This window comes from Musa acuminata, chromosome BXJ3-7 (genome assembly GCF_036884655.1).
Source record: "Musa acuminata AAA Group cultivar baxijiao chromosome BXJ3-7, Cavendish_Baxijiao_AAA, whole genome shotgun sequence".
NCBI classification, from domain to species: Eukaryota; Viridiplantae; Streptophyta; class Magnoliopsida; order Zingiberales; family Musaceae; genus Musa; species Musa acuminata.
Window position 1 is genome coordinate 41287719 of NC_088355.1, and position 23697 is coordinate 41311415.

Sequence of the window (23697 nt, forward strand, 5' to 3'; positions counted from 1 at the left end):
CGGTCGGTTGCCTGCGTTGTTACTATGTAGTATTGATTAGTATAAGCATTAAAACATCCTTATATTATTTTTATATAAAAAAATTAATAACAAAATCTAAAATCAGATAGTAGTTAATCAAATTTACAATGTATATATTTCGATTTATGAGCACATCGTCTTCAAGTTATAGTGATGTCGATTTTAAAAGAAGATTAAATTTATCTTCTCATTTCTTACTATCGTTCACATAATCGTTGTAAGCGATGGATTAAAGATATTTATAAAAATATAATAAAAAAGTATAATTATATTATAATATTAATAATTTGAGTTTTTTTAGAAAATATTGAACTATTGATATTATCTTTATTTTACCTTTATAAAGGATTGATATCATTTTTGTAGAATAGTATTATTATCTTTTTGATATATAATCCTAAATTATAAGAATATCCAAATCAGTATCTTTCTACCCATCACATAGTTATTCGAAATAGATTCTCCATTATGTAAATCTCCTAATATATATTAAATATTATTTTTTTAATATTATTTAAAATTAATTTTTTAATATAATTTTATAAGTTATCAATCTAGGCCACTTTAGCGATTACAAGACCATTATTATAATTTACATCCTATGAACCTACCATCCTCTATCACTTCGATTGTCATGCCCTACAGCCACATTCTCCATCCGTGGAATGCTTCCATGGTGCATTGTTGATTGAGCATCACAAATGGATTATCCTTCTATGCAGTCGTGCACATGCATCGACCAATGACTCCCACGGTCGTCGTAGTGCGTTGCTATGCTCTATGCATTATGTTGCATATCCGTTGGGAACCGTGACCTCTAATGTCCGATTGATATCAGTCACGACCATTAAGCATTATCGCATTGATATTGCTATAGCTACCATTAGCAATAACATTGCTATAGTTATCACACAAGGCCGAAGGTATAGTTATTATTTTTCTTATTTCTTAATTTTTTTTATAAATTTTCTATTATTTTAAATAAATATATTAAAATTTTACTAATGTACATTTTCTCTTATTTATATATATAATAATTTAAATGTTAGTATTTATTTTAAATATGTAATTTGAATATATTTGATTAATTATTTAATTGTATTTTATATATTATTTTATTCAATATTGGTAAAACACTGTATTCTATTATTTGAAATGTTAATATCAGATTGTATTTGATTAACATTTAAATTTCTTGTTTCATAATTTGATTGCTTTATTCAAAATAATAATATTTTTTTCAAAAAAATCTCAATTTTATTTTTCTTATCAAACGTTCATTATTTTTTTAAAAATAAGATTATTTTTAGCTTTTGCTTCGTGTGTCGTTGACAACAACCGTTATGAGTATCGTCGCACCACCTAGTCATAGCCACCTTTTACCCTCGCTACTGATCGACCTCTACAATTATTATTATTTTTTTGTCATTGTGATCAACTTGCAATAGTGGAGGCAGTCATTACTACGGGTTATCCATAGTGGAGATATCATATTATATTTTACAAATAATCACATCATATTATATTTTACAAATAATCACATCATATTATATTTTACAAATAATCACATACTTATTTTTTTATGAAAGTATATTATGATAATTTTATTTATATCATATTTTAAATCAGTTTGCAACGATGATTGAATCAACTTGAGTGAGCCAATGGCTCACGTATCAGATATTAAACTGATAAGAACAGATACTACACTTGATCTTAGCCAAAAGGCCGAGAAAGGTATGAGTTATCCGTAACCCGGTTCTACCTCTATATAGCTCCCACTCCACCGACTAGAGCTACAGTTTCCGATGTGGGACTAAAGAACACCGACGGACGAACCGACTTCACTGTGTATAATTAATTCCCTCGACCGAATTCGTCTGGATACTCTGATCGAAACTATATGAAATTTTTGAGAGAACCAAAGTCGTTGAACCAAAGTCACTGTGCCACTCGGACTCGCGTTTTCCATTACAATAGAAATACCCTACAATAGAAATATGAAGACAGTGTGACAGCCCTTAATCTATAATAACCTTTCAAAAGTTTGATCAAGAAATCAATTCATTTGGTATAGGAAATTGGACTATTAGTTTGGGCCAAATGGATGAACAGCTTGGTCATATTAGCTAAAACATAAAAAATCTTACTTGGAGCTTAGTAAAATATGGTAAATATTAAAGAAAAAGAGAAAGAAAAAGAGTACATCCATTAGCAAACATACGGGATGTCAAGTTCCAATATTTTATAATTGTCAACTTTCTCTTTAATGCCACGGGAATTTTCCCGGATTGATAAATCCAAACTCCATTCCTCACAAATTTTTAGCATAAACTTGCATAGGCACCATGAATTAGGATGGCAATTGCTTTATGACTATAGCAGCAATGAACAGTGTCAAGAAAACAGATTTTAGGACGCTCTCTGGCACCAATAAATATAACAAACACCTCGTGAGAGAGAGAGAGAGAGAGAGAGAGAGAGAGAGAGAGGCCTGAGGAATTACAAGCATTTTAGATAACGACAAAGTTCCTAGTCTCCCTCATCCATTTGTTGTTAGCATACGAAGTATGAAAGAGGAGTTAGAAAATCTTTCCCATGGGTTTTAATTCCCTTGGCAAATGATCATAGTTTCCTGTATTTATGTTTGACTGGAACAATGGTCGCTTTCCAAAGTTTTGAACGACACCTGCTGCCAAGTGCTCCTTGTTGGGTGTCAGCATCACGTAGTTGGGATCCGCTCTTTGATAACTACATTTTATGAAAACATATAGGAAATCAATGGAAGTCAAATATGGATGAGGAGCTATGCTGTACTTGATGAAATATTTTGACAAGGATATTGGTTGACATCAACAAATGCCTAATTCCAAAAAATGACAAGGGTGATGACCTCGTAGAACTCTTAAATATGATGATTATGCTAATTAATAGTATACAAGGGAAGAACCTGGGTTCTCTTAGATCCTCGGTGCGGATTCCAAATCCGTAAGAAGTCGTTCCATTCCAACGATCATTAATAGCTAGGAGAAACAACAGAAAGGATTTTTTTTTGTCAGAATGATTAAAATTTAGCAAAATCAGCACATAAGATTACAAAAATAGAGTCTCACTGGATGCATCCAAAATATGAGGTCCCAGTCCAATTGCTTATCCTCCTGATTTAGTTTTGTTCAAAACTTCAAATAATATTAAAACACTTAATTCCATTAGTTATTTTGTACACATTTATAAAGGATTATCATCTAGGTATTCTTGCCTAGCTATTGCCTAAGTCTGTATGCTGCTGATCAAACATAACTAGATGATTGCTTTTCACTTGTTATGGTTGTTGAGTCCAACAAATTATTTTACATGACCATTTTCATTAATTATTTTGTACACATTTATTAAGGATTCTCATCTAGGTATTTTTGCTTAGCTATTGGCGAAGTCGTAAGCTGCTGATCTAAAATAACTAGATGATTGCTTTTCACTCGTTATGGTTATTGAGTGTAACAAATTTATTTTACATGACTGTTTTAATACTTTTTTTGGATACCCATAAAATAAATCAAGATCTTTGGATGTTTTGGTCCTATTTTTTATGTGCTTCCTACATTATTGTTCTTGTTGATGAAATTTTTTCTCTCTCTTTCTTGTTGTTCAAATTAAAGCCGAATGCACTTTATTTGTTATCAAAAGCATAACTAGCATGCTTATCACACTAAAACTAGCAAATGATGGCCCCTCGCATCAGTTGTTGGTTCAGTTTGAAGTTTGAACCATGCCAGAAGAGAAAACCTCATGGTTCATAAGGAAAAACATTCCAGTCAGCGAAATTTACCTGTAATACTAAATGTAAAGGAAGGTCTCCACCAAGACTTAAATGCTAAAGCTACAGAAGAGCCAAAAGGACCCAATTTCCCCTGCATCATGGAAAAATTAACAGTGTAGAAATATACACAATGTTTCAGAAAAGCTTTGAATCACAATGTTTCACCTTCACTAAGAAGTTCTTATTGGCTTGCCAAGATGCGGCTAATTGGAATGAGGAGTTATCACCACTCCCCAAAGATTTATCTCCATCGATTCTTTACCAAAGAGAAAAAGAAACTCAATTAGGTATTTAACCAGCAGTCATTGTAAAAAGACGTTCTTTGTTAATCTAATTTACCTCGACATCAGCTCAAAGCCAAAGTCGATATAATTTGTAATGCCAGCTATTTGGCTTTCTTCAAATGGATTTTTCACCTGCTTGACAGCGCAAGGTTCAATCAATCGATCTCTCCAAACTATTACAGAATACCATGGATATTTTGTATCCAATCCATAGAAAATCAAGCCATAACATGATTTTGAAGCAAATCAATGGTAGATATTTAATTGCCAACAGAGTGGATGCAATATAATTTGGGAGATATCCCAACATATCTCTAATACCAAGGTTTAGTACTTGGCAACACCGCTGACTCAGGCTCATATATATTATGTTGGACACCAGATTACACATATATGTATTCAGACATAAATGCCACTTCAATTAGCAATATAGAATAGTAAAACTGCTGCAAGCAAAGCCAAACTATACGTACCCTTCTTTGCACCACAAAATGTTGATAGAAGGATGCAATTAGCTGCCAGAAAACAAATTAGATAACATTACATGCGGAATAGATTGAGTGACAAAAATGCTTCCATGTCTGCTGAAATATACATCATCCAAGGGTAGATAATAATGGTAGAAACTTCTGATGAACAATTTGAGATCTCATAGAAAATTAGAAAGTTCAAATGAGTAAATTTACAATAACACGAGCTATCAACAAACCAAAAAAGTAGACTCAAGATTCATGTATTTTCTCACAGACTACAAGATGTTTGCAACTGATTGAGGAGCAAAGCTGGAAAACAGCAAAATCAGCATACCTGTGAGCTTCTAGCTAGCTCAAGGCTGAAATTGTATGAAGGACAAAGGGGGCTGCTGGAACCAACTCCATAACCAATTGAACAACTCCAGTTATTTAGATCCTTGAAGCACAACGGCTTTTTGCTCTCACCTATAAAAGTAAAAACCCAATAGTAAAACACGATAAAATGCTCCAACTCTTTTCTAATGCTAAATTCTTCAAATGAACACCAATATTTCATGCTTTATCTAAATGTAATATTGTCAAATATAGAGGTTATCAAATTATACCATTAATTTAATAGTCAACAGAAAACAGACAAGTTATCGGTTACGTGTCTGTTATCGGTTACGCATGATTGTTTGGCCTTGAATTAATAACTCTCTTGGTCTTATCATACGAGTTAGCAATGATTATATCATTGTGGTAGCATCACAAATTAGGCAAAATTTACAACTTGTACAATTTGTGGTAGCATCACAAATTACCAATATTTCTACTTCAAGCATGCTACTGAGTGCAATTCTAGTTTGCAGGAGATATCTTGCTAAATGCCAATCGACACAATGTAACACACCAAAAGTAAATCCTGTCTCTTTTAGTCAACGATGATATACAGCCACAAAATGTAAATACATATTTCTTTTAAGGATGAACAAATTCATATCTTAAAATCTCTCTAGATGGCATATAATATAAAATTCAACTCACAAAGTGGCTTGTACTGCACTCCAATACTTAATCTCCCTGCCCTGCCTACTAGCCATGCACTGACTGGAGTATCACTGGACACTACAACAACAAAACATCAGTAGTACTATGTATTTCAGAATAGCAGGTGGGAAAGAAGATTGAACTATAACCTTTATCAAAAGAAGGCCAAAGTCAATGAGCCTAAGACCCAGAGGCAAAAGAAAACAAGACCAGAATATTTCAGCAATACATCAGATTCACAGTCCATTACAAAATAAAAATAAGACATATATAACAAAAAGGAACATATTTCAAAGCAAGAACTCATTCTAATCACCAATAATAGAGTAACTTTATAAAGATAGACAGCCACAGATAACAGGACCTAGCCAATTATGTATGAAGTGGAAAAAATGGGTCATTACTATAAGTTCAAAAATCGTGGCAGGGATTGAAGTATCAGTACATATTTTGTGAGTGAGTTGCTTGCAATGTTCAGAGATGCTTATTCTACATAATACATGCAGGTACATGCTATTTCGCATGCGGTGATATTACCAGATGCCTGGGTGAGGCAAGATGAGGCAAAGTGAGGCACAAGCACCTGATGACAACCCAAGCAAGGTGCTTAGGCTTGGGCGCTGCCTAGGCGAGCACCTTGGTCTGGATGCCAGACCGCCCAGGTACTTGCCTGGGTCGATCCAGGCACATTAAGTTACATACATTAGATTGAGTCCAATCCAGACCGAATTAAATGGTTTTACTCAATTAATTAATTAGATTCCTTCCCGTTCCCCCTTCATCGAGTCAGTGCAGATCGAGCCAAATGGTTTGGCTTAGTCAATACAATTAATGAGATTGCCCATTGTACTCCCACCACACAGGGTGATGCATACAACGCCTCCTCCGTCCATGACCTCCTGTGACATTTCTGGACAACTGCAATCTCGAACAATTAATGGTGAGGGTATCATTACGCTCTAGCGAGCGTCTAATGCCTTGGGTGTTTTGGAATGTTTGTGTATTTTAGCGCCTAGCACCTTTGACAATACTGTTCGCATGAACATCAACATGGACAACATATAGAATGCATGGCATGAAATTCAATACTTAAATCCTTGCACCTAGTAGATCATCATAATGTAACAAACAAGTTGCAGTATCCAACATTGACTAAATTGTATCTCTCGGTAAGCTTCATCTAATTGATTCTATCAGAACACCTGTATCTTCATTGCACATGGTGTTTAACAATGTATTTGGAAGTAACTGTGTCCCTTAATCTCTGTTGCCAGATCAATGAATAGTAAATTTTCTAGTAAAGCTTGCCATTCATATTTGAATATCATCTTAACTCATATACAACCAGTCTGCAAAGCAAAGCAATGGTTTGAAAAAACAAAAAAAAAAAACAAATTGGATAAATCAATGAAGTTGGTAACACTCTGAAGCTTTGTAATGATCAGGCAAAATATCAAAATAAGTATATAATTGATACTTACATGGAAATGGCATAAATGTGCTCCCAATGGACAGAATTTCTGATCCATATCTCAAGCCCATAACACCATAATCTTCTGGGAGCACTCTGTTTGGGTAAATATATATATATATATATATATAAGAGTTAAACGATGTATGAAATAAATTTCTGGAATCACAGGTCTCGCCTTAGGCAAACATAATTCAAGAACATAACATTTTTATAAGAACAAGAAATAATTATATTCCTAGAAAGCAAAAGAGTAAAACCAGAGAATCAGGAAAACAGACAATAACAACAACAAAAGAAAAGACAACCCAAGGTCCATTGCACTAATCAACCACAAAAAGTAAAATAAAAAGCATTTAGATAGTCCTATAGAAACTCATTAGTGAGATCTAATTAAATGATAACTTAAAAGGCCTACAGAAGCATAAAAGTATCTGCATGATGCGAATTCACATATTTCAAAACAAAACTCTGATGATCACATTCTAATATCTGCAAGACAACATTGTGACTCAATGCAGAAAAATGGGGTTCACTGCCAGTGTTCTCTCCATAGATGAACTGATAATGATGGAAAGCTTACATCAATGGTATCTAAAAAAATCATCAAAATTATCATAAGACAGAAGTGTTCAACATCCTGAAATAATCCTCAAACATGATAAATGTAAGAATGAGACTTAATGTAAGAATCATGCAAAAATGTTAACGGAAGGAAAATTGCACAAGCACATTGTCCTAATATAAGAACAAATCAGTCAGAGTTAAAACCTAGAATTGTGTCAATTAATAATGACAAGAGATGGAAGGCACCTCTTTGATTTTAGCAATGGGAAGATTCCAAAAGCTCCAAGCCGGTACTTAGGATAGTAAGCACATGACCTCAAGCGCAACATGCTAAGAAAATAGGACAGACATGGAAAATTAGTATGCCAGTTAAAGATGAAAATATCAACCATTTAGTAAAGCGTGATTTTATGATACATATTCTTACGGGTCATTGGTCGACACCATAATATCCATAAATGTGTTCGGATCATCTAAGTCCCTGTGATAGGAGGAAGAGATAGGTTGCAACTATTATTTCAAGGATCATCAGTGAAAACTAAAATTCATTTGTTATGAGAACATTAAAACAGTAATGAGAATGATTACAACCTTTGCCAACGAAACAATGCATTTCCTTCCATGGTCCTCCCAGATGTTTGGTCAAGTGGGCCAGACACCTTAAATGACACTTAAGGAAGCATCAAAACAAAGAAAAATGTGCATGCCACCAAATTTAAAGAGAAAGACAATTGAGCATTGATGTGGTTTTGGTAGATAAATTTATAGAATCAACATAAAGCAAGCAAGAAAACATACGAATGAAGACTTCAAGAAGTCAAAAAAACTCCAGATAGATGCTTCATTTATTTATTTATTTACTTATTTATTTTTGAGAGACACGGAGAGGGGTTAACAGCCATAACAACAACTAAATGGAAGTGTCGGGAAAGGTCCACCAAAGATAGACCTTCACCGTAGACGAAGTACCCTTATAGGAACTACCTTATAAATAGTTTCCTAAAAAGATACTTGACACTTGGTATTACACTACAACAGCTTACCACTGAATATAGCCTCGTAAAATTTGATTTGCTGACAAAAGTGCTGATAGCTGTGGTATGACAGGCCCATGAGAAAGGATGAATGTCTTTAGAACTTGTAGCATGAGGCAGTGAGACAGAACATATTACAAAAGTGTATTTTTCTAAATTTAAAATTAACAGAGGCAACATAGTTATTCCTTGTGCAAATAACTATTTATATTTCACTTCTTCCACTAGTAAGAATGAAGTAAATGTTACGTACTTGAATTCGATTTCTACACGTTCTGAGCAGTGAGCACATTCTATTTAGACTTACCTGAACCACATAAAGCAATATAGGGAAAATCTCATATCAAAGAATATACAGAGGCCAGTGATTTGTTTGAAGGTACGCTCATTGAAGATACGACCAAACCAAAAAGTCTCCCAAATCTTAGTAAAAGAGTGAAAATTGAAGAGACTGGGAAACTCGCCGTCCGTATCAACAACTCTCAAAAATGGAAATGAATAACCTACAAGCAAGAGAAATTGATGAAAACGAAAGATTATGCTACAAAAATAACTACTATGGATACTGTTGCAATTAAATCCACGTTAGGGTCTTCAAGTGGTTTTAGCATAATTCTTGTATTAAGATGCCTTGGTTGTTCAAAGTAGTCCTCAAAAAGACAGCGCAAGGCAAGTTTGCCAAACAGCAAGTCATAAGCTGGAACAAGCATCCTGAGCACATCACAATGAATGGATTGTGTTACACAAAACATCAGCTCAAAATAAATAGTAGATTCTCTGTAACATACTGGAAAAGATCATTCAGGCCACATCTAGATGTACAAAGTAAAAAATAAAAATTTTCTTCTTGAAAGAGACATCTACAACATTCAGGTAGGGAATTAAAAGACTTACTCAACTGAAAAATATATTAGCATGAGTGATCCTATATTCCCTTTTCTAAACCATCTAATGAAGAAAACCAACTTGTCTCATGCCGCAACTTTGAAAAGGGCCTATACTGACACATTTGTTTATCCTAAGAAATAAGTGTATTATCTTTATTAGACCGGAGTCAAAACATAATAAAGAAACTTTGCAATAACACAACAATAACAAAAAGTCAACAAGCCATAATGTCCCAACTAGTGAGGCCAGGTACATAGACTCTTCCCGTAATTGGGCTAGCCCCTTGCTTCCAAACAATTGACTTGACTAAAAAGCTGAAAACATTTCCGATCATTTGGTTGTGCATGTCGCCCTATTCTTCCTTTCAGCTCTTCTCTAACAAATGATCCTTGTACAGGTTCAGTCCAGCAACCCCACAACCAGAAACAAAACCATTTACCATCAGACTAAATTGCAGTATTAAGTATTGCAACTCTTTAAATTAGTTCTCTTCCAAGTTTCATAACCTCAGAACATCAGTTTACTCCTTAAACGAAGAAAATTCACACTTCATTTGTTTGTTTCAATGTATTTCATCTTCTAATCCCTCTATTACAAAATATAATAGTTATGACATCTCATGATTTTAAATTGCATTTCAAAATTTTCTCCTACAGCAGTTGGCTGGTTTTTCTGTACCTTTGATCTTCATGGAGTTCTCTTGACATGTTTGAATCCTGCGTTGGTTACAGTCGTGTTTTCCTGTTTATATTTGTTCTGATTCATATACATCATGCAGTTAACATGTATCCTGATCTTATTGGCTATCTTTTTTTTCGAATTTCATCATTACAAGAACTATATGCAATATACGGCAATCAACATATCAAAACCTCAACGTCTGGCGTGGAAAAGATTGTGGACAAATTAAAAGAGTTGTGAATGTATCCAGCATCTATGTTGAAAAAGAATTGGCAGAAATAAGCTACAAGGAACCAAATGCGATAAGGTTCCTCCTAGACTCGAAATAATTAAATAGCTTGGTGAGCACATGTAGATATCGCATCTGTTCTCCGATAATTAATGATTCTAAGCTACAGAAAATTCTCTCGATTGATGACGAGTAGTAAATGCAAAGGTGCAGAGGCTGGTAAAGCCACAAATGAGCCCAATCTAAGATCATTAATTCAGCATGAACCGAGGTGGTCTTTCACTCGAGCAGTGACTCAATCTAGGAGGAACCAGAACATTCATCGAAACTCCTCGTCTCACTCATGAAATCGTGTTTCTCGTTAACAAACGAATCACAAACTCTAGATCCCAGTACTCCAACCCTAAAAGATCTTTCGTAAAAAGAGCAGATTTCTAGGAAAAGGAAAGGACAACCTGGTGCGAGCAGCGAGGGGAGGGAAGTCGAAGATGGGAGGAACCAGCACCATTGGAGGGGGTTCTTCCTTGGCGAACAGATTACCCATGTCTCTCTGGCTCTCGTTCTTTCACCCGCTTCCAAAGCAGCTTCTTCTTTCCATGGCGAAGCACATTATATAGTCGCCCGCTTCCTTTGCTCAACTCACGACCGGTTCTAAAGAAGGGGAACAAATCGGTTCCTTGTTTTCTACCTTCCCCTTTTTATATTTATATTATTTTCGCATTTAAATTTCTTATTGCAAAGTAAATTTAATTGTATTAATCTTGCATCATCAACAATGGGTAACGGTTCTTGATTCAGACCCCGGATCATTGATTGTATCGATCGGACCGAGTCAAAAGTGGTCGAATTGGAGGACCGGTTTGGCTTAATTAGACCGACCCTACCTACGGTTGGAGGTGGAGTCACTAACCCACAACATTAGACGAGTCGCTTGAAATCGTTGCAATCGGCTCCGTACTGAGTCAAAATTGACACCATTTTGGCTTTAATTTATTTATTTTATGATATGGTTTTAATTTTTAATAAAAATATTATTAATAAATATATTATATTTTGATTTCATTTGAGAATTCAAGTTTCCAGATTCCTCATATCAAATACTCTATCTTTTGGTATTTAATTTTGTTTATTATATATATGATTATTTCTCCTTTTTTTTCTTTCTCGTAACCATTGATTAGCTACTAATTAGCTAATAAGAAAGAGATCCATGTTTTAGTGAGTTCTCTTTATTAATGAATGAAAAGCGTCTTATATGTGATTTAATAATATTTTAATTAATAATATTAGCTAAATTGATTGGTAAAAAGATGTTGATAGGTTATTGTAATATTTTGAGTTTGAATCGTACTTTTATCACTTATGTTTTATTTAAAAAAATTAATTTAATTTAATAACCCTTCAATTGATGCATGGAAGTCACTTTTGACTATCATACTTTTCGATTAACATATAAACCAAGTATATAGAGAGTGTACAAGTGTTCAACTCATGAATCATAATCTTTTTTTTATCTTGAAGCATTATGCTTTAAGACGAAAGAAATTCTATCTGAATGCAAAAGTCTTCGCTTGTGTATGTGAAGCACCTCTAGGATGAGCCAAACCTACGGTGCTTGCGGTCGAGGATGTGTCATGCTTATGGTTAAGCAAAGATATCAACTAATTCTTTGATATATCGATCAATCATATAATATATTGATTAATTCTTGAACTTGAAATATGATCCTCATGCTCGATCCTTAGGTTCACCATCTAATTTTATAGCTCGACATCTAATCTTTTGGCTCGACAATAATTTATTTATGTCTTTAGTCGAAAACATAAAATCTGAGTAACATATAAAACATGCATATAGAGAGTGCAAATTTGTTCGATCTAAGAATCATAATCTTTTTTTGATTTTGAAATTTTATGTTAAAGATCAAGGAAATTCTATCTCAATGCAATAGCTTATGTTCATGAAGCACCTCTAGGATGAGTTGAGCCTATAATACATTGATCAATTCTTGAACTTGAAATATGATCCTTAAGCTCGATCTTTCGGCTCAACATCTAATCTTATAGCTTGACATGTAATCTTTTGTCTCAACAATTCATCCTTTGATGATGATTCATATCCTCGAAAACATCTAATCTGAGTAGCATATAAAACAAGTATATAGAGCATACACATTTGTTCAATCCAAGAATCATAATCTTTTCTTGATCTTGAAGCTTTATTCTTTAAGATCAAGGAAATTCTATCTTAATGCAATATCCTTCACTTGTGTACGTGAAGTACCTCTAGGATGACTTGAGCCTATGGTGCTCGTGGACGAGCAAGAATATATCGTGCTTGTGGTTGAGCAAAAATGTCAACTAATTCTTCGATATATCGATTAATTTTTAACATATCAATTAATCCTAGAATACATTGATCAGTTCTTGAACTTGAAATATGATCCTTAAGCTCGATCTTTGAGCTCAACGTCTAATCTTATAGCTTGACATGTAATCCTTTAGCTCGACAATTAATCCTTCGATGATGATTCATATCCTTAATCGAAAACATCTAATCTGGGTAGGATATAAAATAAGTATATAGAAAATGCATATTTGTTCAATCCAAGAATCATAATCTTTTCTTGGTCTTGAATCTTTATTCTTCAAGATCAAGGAAATTCTATCTTAAAGCAATATCCTTCGCTTGTGTAGGTGAAGTACCTCTGGGATGACTTGAGCCTATGGTGCTCGCGGAGGAGCAAGAATGTATCATGCTTGTGGTTGAGCAAAGATGCCAACTAATTCTTCGATACATTAATTAATTTTTCAACATATCGATTAATTCTATAATACATCGATCAATTTTTGAACTTGAAATATGATCCTCAAGCTTAATCCTTAGACTTAATATCTAATCTTATAGCTCCATATATAATCCTTTGGCCCGACAATTGATCCTTTGACATATCCTTAATCAAAATATCTCCTATAATCCTTTGGCTCGACAATTGTACTTTTCTACTTCGTGTAATTAAGTCTTTAGGAAAGATATTTCTCAAACGTGTGAAATCATACTTGCGGCATTGCAGTTGTTGATCTCTAGAGCATTTCTCGGAAAGCGATGGCACCTCTTTCTCTTCTTCCTGTTGTTCTTCATGACATCCGACTTCCTGCACCTCACTTCCATGCAATATAGATACCCTATATATGGAAGTTCACAGGCTTTTTGCAATTATCTCTTAGAAAACATATGTAAAAAAGCTTGCGTTGAATGATTCGATAAAGCTAATGTGGATTCAGAATGCTGAGAGATGGCTGCTATATAATTTCTTTGATCTGAGTCACACCAAGCAAACAAGGAAACCCACATGGTAGATTGTATTGACTCTTCCCATGCTCTTGGGGTTTGTAAGCAAGCTTAAGCTTTTATATCCCACGGAGCAGTTCTTCTGATATCATGATGCACAACAGTTGAGAGCTCAAAACCTTCCACGCATGCCATGACAGACGACTGAACTGTGTTGCAGGAAACAGCCTAAAAGTAACGAACGCAATTGAAGTTGCTCGGTGACTGAGAAGACTTCCAAGTTATATCTTCTGCCAACCTCCACCTTCTCTAACCAAAGCAGTAGACTAACTATAATGAAGGGGAGGAGAACTCAACCTTAGTGGGGTGAGTTTGTCTCGTATGGGAAGCGAACATGGCCCAATCGACGATCGTGAAGTTTCTTCTTCCCTAGTCGTTGAGAGAAGTTAATATTATTATTATTTAGATTTATAAATTTTTATTTTTTTTATTTATTATTCGATCTGTATATTTGTGATTATATTATAATTACACGAGAAGACACAACGAAAACATGAAGGTGATAATGAGACTTACAAAATCGACGATTGTGATATACGAAGATGTGTCGAGATACCGACAGAACTAATCTTGAAAATTCTTTCTCATCTTATCGGAAAGGATCTCCTTGTGGTCCAACAATTGCAATTTTGTTTTGTATGATTAAAATTGAGAAATCAATTTTCAAGCAAACTTCACTTCACAATAAAATTCTGAAGGTAGATGTTTGACTTCTTCTTGAAAGTGATATTAAAGTGCTCATGTATTTGATGTTTTTTTTTGTTGATGTTTCTTACCTCTATCTTTTCATGATAGTTTCAACTCTTACTACATGATACTAAGTTTTTCATCGGTATGAGAGAAATCATTAAACTCATGATCCACATGAGTTAACAACTTGAGAGAAAAATTCATCATCGAAGTTTAGTTGAGTTGAAGCAAAGAGTTAATTTTGACACAACATGGTCCCTCCTAATTGAGAGAGAGAGAGCTTCCTTGGAAAACGTGTAACTGTCGAGTTGACGCAATAGTTAATTTTGAGATAATTACATAAAATTATTAGCTATTATTTGATCGTGAAAACGTGCACCGAGTCATTCGACGTTGTAGTTATGATGTAAAGGCTTACATTGACATTGAAAAGTTCTTACCATCATTCGAGATCGAATGTTCTCTTTTACTAGCATCAAGTCAACATCGGATACTCATTTGATCTGATATAAGATAAGATTTCTTAATTATACGAGGAAATCTCTTTATTCTATTGAGAAAAATGAGGAAAATCCTTCTTCCTAATATGTATAAACAGGAGAGGGAACATGTTAATGTATTCAAATTACTTCAGAAAAATGAAATTTCGCTCTTGCCTTTAGCCAGCGACCAACGTCGTTGTATAAATAGGAGAGGAAACATGTCAATGTATTCAAGCTACTTCACTTCTTTAATAATTATTCTTATCTTCTATTATTTCTATCATGACCAATGTGTCTTATCTTCTATTATTTTTATCATGACCAACGTGTAGGATTAACAAGATGTAAGTGGCAAAAATATTATAACTCTTAAAAAATATATGAGAAATAACATAAAAGTTCATATTTCAAACTCATAAATAAGGATAAGTTAGTCTATATTATATTTTAAAATATTATTATTATTTATATATGATTATAATACTTTAATATAGGATTATATTATTTTTTGAATGTACAAAAAAAAAACATTATAACCCTATCAAAAGACATCATAACTCAGATCGATTTCATGAATTTTTTTTACTTTATTAGGGATATTTTAGAGATATAAAAATTAAGATATTAGTGAAAAAGATATAAAAATTCGCTCATCTTTTTTTTTATGAACCTTTTATTATTTCTGTTAAGAATAAAATAAAAAAATATTATCTATATGTTTGATATGATGCTCCCTATTTATATATGTTAGAAGGAATAATTTTTCTTGACGGAACTATGATATTTCCTCGTGTAATTAGAAAAAATCTTAGTTGATCTCCAACTCACGCAACCTTTCAGAGAACCTTTGTGGAACGCACCTGGCACCGCCTCAGTCGCCCTCGCTGTCGCGGCTGATGCCGGTGAGTTACTTGCTGCGGAAGCTGTTCGGGGACGAAGGAACCAGAGAAAGAGGCTGATGATGGTCAAACGCGAAAAGATCCGCGTCCGTAAAGTGAACACCGAGTTGACCATAATATAGAATGATAAGAGACGATTCATTTAGTACACGATGACACACGTGGAGCCAATAGAATAATGGAATAAAGGTGTGCTTTCCCTGCAGAAAACAACGAAGCGTCGTCGGTTCATATGATCCAAAGCCGTTTAAATGCCCAAGTAAATGCTTGCAAATGGAAATAGAGGAGGAGGCTTCTCCGCAAGTTCCTGTCGTTTGCTTAGCTGGGATAGCTTCGCCAAAAGGATCGGAACAACACTGTCATCGACACTGAGGCCGACCCACATCTCGGTCAAATTGGATCGCAGGGGCCGGTATAGTGGGCCGCGTAACTGTACGGGCGCGGCTTCACGCCTCTTCCACCTTCCCTCCTATCCGCGGCCGGCAACCGTCCCTGAACCTTCCGTCCCCCTTCCTCTCAGCTCCTCTAATCCTTGGCCATATAAGCACCGTGGAGTCGGAGGGAGCATGTTCATCTCAGCTTTCTCGTCCCGTTGGATTTGGTAGCATTCGTTGCTTTGAGCCTCTGTTTTAGCCAATGGATTGCACTACGTTTCTCATCGCTTCCGGTCGCCGCGTGCCCCACAGGCGATGGCGCGTTGCCTTCGCTATGATCTGCTCCTGCCGCGCCATATACTCCCTCGCGAAGAAGCAGTTCGCTAGCGTGCTCCGCAGCCCCTCCTTCGTCGTCCTCGAGGTCAGCGCCGATGATGACGCCGATCACCGATCGAAACCGTCCTTCTCCCACGTCGAGACCGACAGCCTCAAGTCTCTCGTCAAGGAGCGGAGGCTCGAGGACCTGCGCCGCCTCGGCGGGGCCGCCGGTCTCGTCGGTACGCTGGAGTCTGATAAAGAGGCTGGCATAATCGGCAGCGGCAATGACCTCCGAGCCCGGAGGGAGGCCTTCGGCTCCAACAGTTACCCCAGGCCGAAACCCAAGGGATTCTTCCGGTTCCTCTACGAGGCGCTCAACGACTTCTTCCTTCTCATCCTAATGGGCTGCGCCATCGTCTCTCTCGCCTTCGGCATTAAGGAGCACGGAATCAAAGAAGGGTGGTACGATGGCGCCAGTATTTTCCTGGCCATCATCTTGGTCTCCGTCGTCTCCGCGGTTAGCAACTTCCGCCAGACGAAGAGGTTCGACAGATTGTCCGCCGAATGCAACGACATCAACGTCAGCGTCGTCCGCGACGGGCACCGGCAGGACGTCTCCATCTCCGACGTCGTCGTCGGGGACGTCGTCTTCCTGAAGATTGGCGACCAGGTGCCGGCCGACGGAATCTTCCTCCAAGGGCATTCTCTACAGATCGATGAATCGAGCATGACGGGCGAGAGCGATCCCGTCGATATCGACGCCAGTAAGAACCCGTTCCTCACATCCGGTGTCAAGGTCATCGATGGATACGCCTCCATGCTCGTCACCGGGGTCGGCATGGACACGACGTGGGGGGAGATGATGAGCACCATCACCCGAGAGACGTCGGAAGCGACGCCGCTCCAGGAGCGGCTCGACAAGCTGACGTCCAGCATCGGGAAGATCGGTATTGTGGTGGCGGTCCTAGTCTTCGCCGTGCTTATGATCCGTCATTTCACTGGGAGCACCAAGGACGAGAACGGGCAGCCCAAGTTCGACAAAGACAAGGCGACCGCCTCCAATGTCATCAGCGCCATCGTGAGTATTTTCCAGGATGCAGTCACGATCATCGTGGTGGCGATCCCGGAAGGGCTGCCGTTGGCGGTGACGCTGACGTTGGCCTTCTCGATGAAGAGGATGATGAAGGACAACGCCATGGTTCGGATGCTTTCAGCCTGCGAGACGATGGGCTCGGTGACCACCATTTGCACCGACAAAACAGGAACGCTGACGCTGAATCAAATGAAGGTCACCAAATTTTGGATTGGCAACGAAGAAGGCGGTCCAATGGGCAGCGGCGGCAGCACCCCCTTCGTCGCTCCAAGAGTTCTTTCGTTGCTTCGTCAAGCAGTCGGGCTGAACACTACTGGCAGCGTCTATCGAGCTAACGCAACGGCAGAGCCAGAAATCTCAGGTAGTCCGACCGAGAAGGCTCTTCTTTCTTGGGCAGTCTTGGATCTTGGCATGGACATGGGGGAAATGAGGAGGAAGTGCAGCGTCATTCATGTCGAGGCCTTCAATTCCGAAAAGAAGCGAAGCGGAGTTCTGGTGCAAGAGGAAGGGAGCAGAGCAACGATAACACACTGGAAGGGAGCTGCCGAGATGATCTTGATTCGATGCTCGCACTACTTCGACAGGAACGGGAGCGTCCGAGATATAGATGCTGAGTCGAGGATGAAGTTTGAGGAGGTTATCAGAGGCATGGCTTCCTCTAGTCTCCGGTGCATCGCCTTTGCCTACAAAGACACAGAAGCAGAGGATCATCTCCATGTTGATCAAGAAGAGACTCCGAGGTTAGATGACGACGGGCTCACCTTGCTGGGTTTGGTCGGCCTGAAAGACCCGTGTCGTCCCGAGGTGGAATCAGCGATCGGTGCTTGCAGGCGCGCCGGAGTTGCCGTCAAAATGATCACAGGGGACAACGTGTTCACAGCCAGAGCCATCGCCGTCGAGTGCGGGATAATTGGAGCCGATGACTCTGGTGGATCGGTCGTCGAAGGGCAGGAGTTCAGAAATTATTCGGCAGAGGAGCGAATGGAGAAAGTCGATCAGATCCGAGTCATGGCGAGGTCGTCTCCTTTCGATAAGCTGCTCATGGTGCAGTGCTTGAAGGAAAAGGGCCATGTCGTCGCAGTCACCGGAGACGGGACGAACGACGCACCGGCACTGAAGGAAGCCGACGTGGGGCTGTCAATGGGCGTCCAAGGCACCGAAGTCGCGAAGGAGAGCTCAGACATCGTCATCCTGGACGACAACTTCAGCACGGTGGTCACCGTCATGAGATGGGGAAGGTGCGTCTACAACAACATCCAAAAGTTCTTGCAGTTTCAGCTCACGGTAAACATTGCCGCACTGGTCGTCAACTTCGTGTCCGCCATCAGCACCGGCGAAGTTCCACTGACGACCGTGCAACTCCTGTGGGTGAATCTGATCATGGACACCATGGGAGCTCTGGCTTTGGCCACCGACAAACCCACCAAGGAGCTGATGACGAAGCAGCCGGTAGGGCGGACGGAGCCGCTCATCACCAACATCATGTGGAGGAACCTGGCAGCACAGGCCACGTTCCAGATTGCAGTGCTGCTGGTGTTTCACTTCAGAGGGGAGTCCATATTTGGGGTGAGCGAAGAGGTGAACAACACGTTGATCTTCAACACCTTCGTCCTCTGCCAAGTCTTCAATGAATTCAACTCGAGGAAGCTGGAAAAGAAGAACGTGTTTGAGGGGATGCATCAGAACAAGCTCTTCCTGGGGATAGTGGCGGTCACCATAGTCTTGCAAGTCATGATGGTGGAGTTCTTGAGGAAATTTGCAGACACGGTGAGGTTGGATTGGGGACAGTGGGGGATCTGCCTTGGCATTGCGGCTTTCTCATGGCCGATCGGTTGGCTCGTCAAGTGCATCCCGGTTTCTGACACCCCATTTCTGGAGCTGGTCATCCGTCACATTAGAGCGAGTAGGATACCTTCATGTCTATAGATTCATGCATGTCTTCTTTTGTTATTTTATTTGTTTTATTTTTCCTACATAATGGTTATATTTATCTGTATTCAAATTTGATTCATTTGATTACATTTCACAGATTTCATTTATTTATTCTTTTTTCTTTCCAAGTCAAGAAACTTAAGCAAAATTGAAACTTATCATGAAATTAAAGGATCACCTTATTAATTTCACCCAAACATTCATTGTAAATTAAGTCACTTCCTTACCCCAAATCTGATTTTGACTTATTCCTTACCCCAAATTGGACCTTTAAAGAGAATGGTACAGCCAGCATAAGCACAACAAAAACATACTAAATTAATATTTCTTGTATCTATATTATAATGCTAATCAATTTATATATTTATAAATAGGCTTTCTACAAATGGCTGGTTTCATATTTTATTTGCTAAGAGACTTGTCGTGCTCACGTTACAAGTACCAATACTATAAATTAAATTACTAATCTGTACCACAAACATGACAAAAATAGGTCCAATTGGATATTAATTCATAGTATAGTACACAAACACATCAAAATATAATTTGTAAGATCAATTCTATCTGTGGGATATAGAGGCAAAGAATGTAGCCATTGGGATAAGTGAATGTGTCTTGTCTCTTTCCATGTTCATAGGATGTTGATTTCTATATAATATGGTTTAATTTAATATACAATTTTATTAGTCTCACTACTACGATATTATCTGTTTTCATCTGTTAATTAGACATTGATTCCTTGAATCATAGTATCTTTAGTGTCTCACGAAATCTAACAAATATCGGAGTTAATTTTTTTAATGTCACTAAAATAAATTATGATTTGGCATTATCGAAGGGTTAATTGGTTTGTCAACTTCGTTTGATCTAAACCATTGATAAAAATACTTAAGCTATAATTAATAATAATACACTTATCAAACCCTTATAAGTCAATCTTAATCTTGTCTACTTTCGATGTGGGACTAACCATGGGTGTTCCAATCACCCCCACTTAAAGGCTTGATGTCCTCGTCAAGGCCCAACATAACTTAAATCACTTAAATCAGATCCTAGCATAGTGCATGTGAGGCGTAGCTCAATGGTGGCTCCACATCATGATGAATCCTCTGACTCTGTCTATAAATAGTTCTTTCCTACTCGAGCCCCCTCACCATGTCCAAATACTAGGTCGGCTCTGATACCAAATGTCATGACCTGACCCTGATGGGCTAATTGACCTATCAACTTCGTTCAGTCTAAACCACTGATCAAAATACTTAAGTTAAATTTGATAATAATACACTCATCAGATACTTATAAGTCAATCTTAATCTTGCCCATTTCAATACGAGACTAATCAGGATGTTACATAAATATTTATTATTATTCGACGATTATATTACGATGCTCATATGACGTCAATACTTCTTATATGTACTGACAAGAGAAACAAAGAAATATATATAGATGAGCAGAGCTGACATCAACTTCAAGAAAATTCATGAAAATGCTTCTTATTCATCATCTACGACTCGTTATGTGGGTGACAAGTTTAGCTGCATCGCCATTACCGAGCTTCGACGCCAAGCTCATCAGTTTCCTTCCTCAAAAACGTTTCAAAGGTTTCCTTCCTACAAGTATTCAGAAAATATAAGTAAATAAATATTAAAATAAATACAAAAAAAATAATTTATTGATGATACCTCGAAGAAAGGTCATCACCGGGTCGATCTGATGATGAATTTACTGGCTTGGTTAAGAATAGATTTGCCTGCAAAGAATATTTTACATCAGAAGTAGCACAGGTGACTCTGACATCAACCTTTGGTCTCTGATCCGTCAGAAATTATATATCTATGCTCTGTTCGAAAGCGAAAGGAATCTATCTACAAAATCAAGACAACATTATCACTGTTCTATTCCAAGTAGTCTTCATTTTTAGGGTACAAAACCAAACATCAGGAAAGGAAGATTCTTTTATACGGTAGCAGAGTGCAGGACATGCTTATGAACAGATCAGGAGGAGGACGCTGTGCTTCTTTGGTTGTTGATCTCGTATCATCCGAAAACAAAATATCTACAAGTACGTAAAATCCAAGGAGAGCGAGCGACACATGTTGTATATTATTTACCTTGATGTAGTTGCTTGTGTCCAGCGTAAAACGATGGTAGATTCCAGCAGGTATGACGATCATTCCTCCTTTCTTCACTGCTATCCGAATCCAGCAGTCATTTTTGTCCCTCACATCATAATACCCTTCACCAAAAGAAACCACAAGGTAATAACCATGCGCCAAACTGACGGGAAAGGTAGGACATGAAAGAGGTTGAGTTTGTGTACCACTCCCTTCGAGGCAGTAAGAGGTTTCTTCGTTGGTGTGCCGGTGCTCTTGAAAGTAGCTCTTCAACTTGGCCTCGTAATCTGGCAACCTCTCCGGATGCATATCAACGGTGTACTGTAGAGAAGCAACGAATGAATCACCAGTCTATGCTATCCGCGAAGTGATTCTTCTTGATGAAAGAAGAAAGAGAAAGGGAGAGGGGAAGCTCATCAATTACCACGAAAGAACAGCCTCTGGCTTCCCGGATTTTTTTCAGATCCTCGTCGTTCTCGTGATTCTCGGCATTGAGACGCCAAGTGACGATTCCCAGATCTGTGGAGGGAAGAGTAAGCTGATCGACCTCCTCTAGCAGCAAGTTGGCTGCCTAAGTGTGAATCTGAGATGAAAGTTCATGAAGCTAAAGCGATGATGAGAACCTGCAAGTTTGTCCAAGGACACAAATTTCTTGGGTTCGCAGTGATGGGGAAGCCTCTGGTCTTCCTCACCATCGTCCATAAACCACGCTTGCAGCACCTCCTCCTTGCCATCCTGAAATGAACCCCCACGAATTTGATTCCTTTAATTAGATCAAGCATCACCACAGTGGGGTTTTCATTCTTCCCATCACTTCAAATTACACATGCTTCATTTGCTATGACGATGGTGAAGGGGAAAAAGGACCTCAGAAAATAGATTACCTGAAACAAAGTCTCCATTCCTCTCTCTCTCTCCGTCTGTCTTACCTGAAGACGTACCTTCGTTGGCTATGACTTTTATAGAGCAAGTGCGTGTCTGTGAAACCAATCGGCAAAGAAGGAGATGACAAGGAAGGTTGAGTCGCGATCCTCTCTAGTTCATACCCACTGACGGAGGATCACGATGTTTGAGATTCGCGCCGGCAGTGATTAGCCAGCGTGTATGGCGATCAAGAATACAAGTGTCACCATATGTGACGGATCTAAAATGTAGCCTCGGTTGCCGCACGCACGTTGACACCCCAACAAAAGCGTTCACATGTTCCTCGCGTTCCGGTTTAATTACCTACCAACAACGTGCGGCAAATGGTTGACAACGCAAGGAAACCAAATCGGCCCGCATTCTCTTGCACTTATTTGATTGGAGTAATCGGTGGGATTTCGGGGCGATAAATGACTTTATTTTGGTGCTCCGTGTGAACGCGAAGCCGACCTCGGTGTCTTGGGTCCCACCAATAATTGAGAACCGAAATGTACCAGCTGCTTTGGCGGCTTTTTGTGGGGTCCTTTTTTGGATTGTATGGATTCCGAGTATACGATTTATTCAGATTATGACGTTTTGATATGGTCACATCTTTTTGTTCAACATGTACCATTTTTAACATGATTCTGTGAGTCATGGTCAAATCTTTTTTCTTTATTATCTACCCATTTTAGCACCATTCCGTGGATTACAGGCGTTTGGTTCGTCGCCTTTTACTCCAACACAGTGTCTGAGTGCCTCCTCGATTACCCTACTGCCTAGGGTGGGTACGATGCGGACCCCACACATGGCTCAGATAAGTAAATTACTCGTATTTAGAATCGTATACATAGCACACCGTGTGAACGCGCAGCGGATTTTGGGTTATTTTGGATGACTCAGTGTGAACGGGCGGTCACAGATGCCGTGTCGGGAACTGATAGTACTTGACAACGGTGGCATTGAATACTATATAGACAACTAACGGCCAGTCCATGCTTGTCACTTATGACGGTCCGGTGAGATTTCGCTGTCTAAAGGTTG

At 38.2% G+C, this 23697-nt stretch overlaps 3 protein-coding genes and 1 pseudogene across 3 annotated transcripts; 1 reads left to right on the forward strand and 3 right to left on the reverse strand.

Moving 5' to 3' along the window:
- Positions 1-1644: 1644 nt before the first annotated feature.
- Positions 1645-1762, reverse strand: LOC135643878 (U2 spliceosomal RNA; annotated as a pseudogene).
- A 612-nt stretch (positions 1763-2374) lies between these two features.
- On the reverse strand, positions 2375-11147 carry LOC103992833 (uncharacterized). Its single transcript, XM_009412705.3, has 14 exons — positions 10950-11147; positions 9263-9407; positions 8254-8321; positions 8090-8143; positions 7909-7992; positions 7106-7191; positions 5622-5702; positions 4930-5060; positions 4596-4637; positions 4178-4254; positions 4004-4094; positions 3848-3929; positions 2972-3044; positions 2375-2772 (listed from the first exon to the last, which is right to left on the reverse strand). Exons 1-14 carry the CDS (start codon positions 11036-11038, stop codon positions 2604-2606), a joined length of 1272 nt encoding a protein of 423 aa, XP_009410980.2. The 5' UTR covers positions 11039-11147; the 3' UTR covers positions 2375-2603.
- Positions 11148-16282: 5135 nt separating this feature from the next.
- On the forward strand, positions 16283-19744 carry LOC135642283 (calcium-transporting ATPase 7, plasma membrane-type-like). Its single transcript, XM_065158290.1, has one exon. It carries the CDS (start codon positions 16553-16555, stop codon positions 19625-19627), a length of 3075 nt encoding a protein of 1024 aa, XP_065014362.1. The 5' UTR covers positions 16283-16552; the 3' UTR covers positions 19628-19744.
- Positions 19745-21028: 1284 nt separating this feature from the next.
- On the reverse strand, positions 21029-22796 carry LOC135643763 (acireductone dioxygenase 2-like). The gene is made up of 7 exons (XM_065161101.1): positions 22635-22796; positions 22374-22485; positions 22175-22269; positions 21957-22071; positions 21748-21872; positions 21319-21386; positions 21029-21246 (listed from the first exon to the last, which is right to left on the reverse strand). The coding sequence occupies exons 1-7, from the start codon at positions 22650-22652 to the stop codon at positions 21183-21185; spliced, it is 597 nt and encodes a 198-aa protein (XP_065017173.1). The 5' UTR covers positions 22653-22796; the 3' UTR covers positions 21029-21182.
- Between the last annotated feature and the right edge of the window lie 901 nt (positions 22797-23697).

What these genes read in the sequence shown, in the direction of transcription:
- LOC103992833 (XM_009412705.3), bottom strand. Translation starts at nt 11,038, where the DNA reads ATGGGTAATCTGTTCGCCAAGGAAGAACCCCCTCCAATGGTGCTGGTT. An exon ending in CCATTGCTAAAATCAAAGAG is followed by an intron (nt 7,192 to 7,908) that starts GTGCCTTCCATC and finishes TTACCCAAACAG; the next exon opens with AGTGCTCCCAGAAGATTATG. An exon ending in AGCTAGCTAGAAGCTCACAG is followed by an intron (nt 4,638 to 4,929) that starts GTATGCTGATTT and finishes GTTTTCTGGCAG; the next exon opens with CTAATTGCATCCTTCTATCA.
- LOC135642283 (XM_065158290.1), top strand. Translation starts at nt 16,553, where the DNA reads ATGGATTGCACTACGTTTCTCATCGCTTCCGGTCGCCGCGTGCCCCAC.
- LOC135643763 (XM_065161101.1), bottom strand. An exon ending in GTCCTTGGACAAACTTGCAG is followed by an intron (nt 22,270 to 22,373) that starts GTTCTCATCATC and finishes TTCCCTCCACAG; the next exon opens with ATCTGGGAATCGTCACTTGG. An exon ending in CCAGAGGCTGTTCTTTCGTG is followed by an intron (nt 22,072 to 22,174) that starts GTAATTGATGAG and finishes GCTTCTCTACAG; the next exon opens with TACACCGTTGATATGCATCC.